General features: G+C 53.5%; 1 protein-coding gene across 1 annotated transcript in view; it reads right to left on the bottom strand.

Annotated features, from left to right (window-relative positions):
• LOC103781543 (nuclear receptor coactivator 1-like) overlaps positions 1 to 1,389 on the bottom strand; it is a gene marked incomplete at its 5' end in the record, with an annotated part of 10,153 nt that extends 8,764 nt beyond the window's left edge. The window contains one exon of the mRNA XM_008949267.1: positions 1,295 to 1,389. Coding sequence (XP_008947515.1) covers positions 1,295 to 1,389 — 95 coding nt within the window. The remainder of the gene's footprint in view (positions 1 to 1,294) is intronic.
• Positions 1,390 to 1,623: the final 234 nt, after the last annotated feature.

Here is a 1,623-nt window from a genome sequence, read left to right as displayed (position 1 = left end):
TCCTGGCAGCCCCCAGCAGGTCTCCCCAGCTGGAGCCTTCTCCTCTGGGGCTGCCCCAGCCCAACTCTCTCCTGCTGGGCTCCCAGCAGAGGGGTTCCCCCCTCGGGGCATTGCTGGGGCTCCCCTGGCCCTGCTCCAGCAGCCCCGTGGGCAGACATGGGCATGGAGAGGAGGAGATGGCCCCTTGGCTCTGCCATTGCTCTTGTGGGATGTCTTCTCCCAGTACAACCCAAATCCTGAAGTTCTGTTGAGAATCTGCTGCCTCCTCCTGTGTCTCTAGATCCCCACACCTGCTTCTAGCCCTCAACATTCCCCCCAAACCCTCGTGCCTTTCCCAGCCTCATTTCTAAGCCCTTTTTGCCTCAGTTGGACTGAGCACCTCTGTAGCCAAGCTGCCAACTCCCCCCCCACTCCATCCACAGGCTTCCAGCCCCCCTTTTTTCACCCTTCCTGCAAGCCAGACCCTCCAACCCCCTTCCCAGCCCTTCTGCATGAACTCCTCCACCTTCAGAGCCACCTCTTGTGGAGCCCTGGTCATCCTGACACCTTCCAGGGCTCAGGGAAGCTCAGAGTGGTGCGAGGAGGGATTCAGGAGGTCTGGAAGAGCTCATACTGCAGTGCAGAGAGCTCCCCACGGCCTCCAAGCAGCTTTTGGAGATGCAGAAGAGGCCAAAAAGGGGGTTGAGGAGAGTCCCTCTCCCCGGGGCTCCTGAAGCCCAGCTTGGCTTTCTGTCTCCAAAACGCTGCCACGTTTCACCTCCCAGCTCCTGAGCTCCCAACAGAAGCCTCAGAGGAAGTTGCTGAAGTGCATCACGTTCAGCAATTATGCTCTTGTAATTAATGGCATGACTGAGATGAGGCTGTTGCTTCCTTCTGGTCTTTGTCTAGTCGGATGAGGTGGTTTCAGTGCAAGAAGGTGGCTGTGGATGCTCCTGGGGATTCCCCAAGGAGGAGCTCCCTCCTCATCCTCTCCAGAAGGATTCAAACCTGCTGGAAAGCACCCACCACATCCCCTAACTCCCCGAGGGTTCAGTTGAATCCCCACTTAGAAGCACCTCAATATTTCCATTCAGGAGCCACCAAGCTTGGTGGAGACTCATGTCCCAGATGATTGACTGGGCAAAGGATTAAAATCACTTTACCTGCAACTTAGAGCAGGGATGTGGTTGAGCTCAGAGCATCCCAACTACCTCTCCACTGCCTTCCAGCTCTGTATCTCACTGTCTTGGTGCTCTGCTGTGCTTTGGGCAGGAGGAGAACCTGCCAACATCACCAAGGACACTTCAGCACCCACCTCCAGAAGAAGAGGTCCCAGAGACTCCTTCTCGATCACCCCTTGGCTGCTGGAGGAGATGTCAGACTTCTGGACTTCATCATCAGCTGCCTTCTCTGCAGCAAAGGAAAAGGGACATTTCAAACCCCCCCCAAAAAAAAGTCATTTTACTGCTGAATAATTGTCAGTAATAAAATATTGAGTGTTTGTCACACAGGCAGGGAGTGATGTGCACCAAAAGGCTCCAGGATTTTCATTTCATCCCTCAGAATTATGAATTTATAACCTATTATTTCTAATTATTTCTTAATTGTGATAAAACAAAGGCACTGATGAGATGACAAACTACC

This window comes from Merops nubicus, unplaced genomic scaffold (assembly GCF_000691845.1).
Source record: "Merops nubicus isolate BGI_N331 unplaced genomic scaffold, ASM69184v1 scaffold35301, whole genome shotgun sequence".
NCBI lineage: Eukaryota > Metazoa > Chordata > Aves > Coraciiformes > Meropidae > Merops > Merops nubicus.
Note: the sequence above shows the minus strand (reverse complement) of the source record. Positions and strands in the feature narration are given on the sequence as shown.